The sequence below is a fragment of the Atta colombica genome, unplaced genomic scaffold, assembly GCF_001594045.1.
Source record: "Atta colombica isolate Treedump-2 unplaced genomic scaffold, Acol1.0 scaffold102, whole genome shotgun sequence".
Taxonomy (NCBI): Eukaryota; Metazoa; Arthropoda; class Insecta; order Hymenoptera; family Formicidae; genus Atta; species Atta colombica.
In genome coordinates, this window is record NW_017259187.1 from 47,045 (window position 1) to 48,840 (window position 1,796).

Genomic DNA, 1,796 nt, shown 5'->3' on the forward strand with positions numbered 1-1,796 from the left:
GGAATTTATATGATAGTCGAATCAATAGGTGCTTATCCGCGTTGAATCACCGTATTCAGAGATGTTATGTTATAACATTTAAGTGGAATGTTTTCTTTTTTTATTGTAAAATCCTGACACACACGCGCACGCGCGAACGACGTTATAGACATTACCGTAAACAATAACTCGTCATTTCCCTAATTTTCCTTTTGTACCTGGATGATCTTTTCGATAGTTGTGTATCATCCTCGCGGTCACTCGTAAATATATATGTAACAGTATTACTGTAAACTTACGAGCTACTTATCCGAGGGCAGCTATTTCAAGATCAGAGAAGAAGTTATAAATGAAATCTCTTGATGTAGCACGCGTGATGTCTTTAAAGAAACGCCGACTACACAAAAATTATTTATCTCTTGATAACGCTTTAATTATGTTTTCGATATAATCACGACAAATCATTCGTTTTATCATTAGATTCCTTTCTACTGTTTATAAACTTGAGATATATTACAAACTGAATAATTATGTTACTTTAAGGACACCTTATTTGTACATAAATATATTTATACATATACATACATATATATATATATATAAAAAATATATATACATAATATAATTATTCCTATTACAGAAATGGAGTATGTATACACAGCATAATGATACATCCGAGATGCATTAGTGGAGTAAACTTATTTGAATATCGTGCAATGTCAAAAATAATTTTTAAGCCAAAATATATTGAAAATGACAAAGTATTTGAAGAAGAAAATATCGAGATAAATATAGATCCAATTTTAAAGTGTAAGTAGGAATTGTATAAATTGAGCCCATTTCAGTGCTGTAAAATATTATTTTTTTCTACCATACTTTTTAACAACACGCTTGACAACGCCCTGAACAATTAATTTTGCATAATGGCGTGTTACATGTGAATTACAGTTTCAGTCATTCAATAAAGTTATAATGAAAAAAATCAAGATTAAATTAAATTGCCCAGAATCCTTTATTTCTTATATTTTTATAAGTCTTAATTACATTGCGCATTGCGTAAACTGAAAAACAACCCCAAAGTCCAATCTTACTCCATCGTGCAAACTTTAACAACTTTCATCCTCCAATCGCATATAAAATATTTTTACTAGTGTACCAGGTCAAACTTTGATGAATAGAATCAATCCGATTTCGTCAGTAGCTGTGATGAATGGACTAAGAGTGATCGCCACAGCATCTACCTAAATGCGTATGAACATTGCCCTCCTTGTGCGCTCTATCTCTAAGAGCCTTTTCATGATGGAAGCTGGTAAGATCTCGTTTCATAGCATAAGCATCTTCGCCGTCCGCATAATATTTTGGCTCAACTTCCGATACTTCAAACTGCAAGCTGCTTGTGTACAAGTTGAGAGCTGCACGATTACTTCTGCGCACATGCAATGAAACGTATTTTGCTCCAAAACACTCCACCATCGCCCGAGAGGCCTGATTCATCAACTTTTGCGCGATACCTAGTCTTCTGTGGGAGCGCTTTACAGCAAGACTGGTAATATGCCCGTGGGGATTGTCCTCACAGTCTTCTTCCATCTTGGCAAGCACATATCCCACTATTCTTCCTTTCTCATCCTCTGCTACGTAACTCAATTGCGGCCAAGACAGAGCATGGTATAGATAATATTTCATCTGATAATTCTCAGGTAAGCATTGCAAATTGCAATGCTGTATATTCAGCAGGTCTTCTGTAGTAGCACAACGTATATTTACAGACATTTTAGTCGGATATATATATATACATATGTATATATATATATGTATAT

General features: G+C 34.2%; 1 protein-coding gene across 1 annotated transcript; it reads right to left on the reverse strand.

The window, feature by feature from the left end:
* Positions 1-625: 625 nt before the first annotated feature.
* Positions 626-1,752, reverse strand: LOC108687372 (N-alpha-acetyltransferase 10). The gene has a single exon (XM_018193094.1). It carries the CDS (start codon positions 1,747-1,749, stop codon positions 1,195-1,197), a length of 555 nt encoding a protein of 184 aa, XP_018048583.1. The 5' UTR covers positions 1,750-1,752; the 3' UTR covers positions 626-1,194.
* Positions 1,753-1,796: the final 44 nt, after the last annotated feature.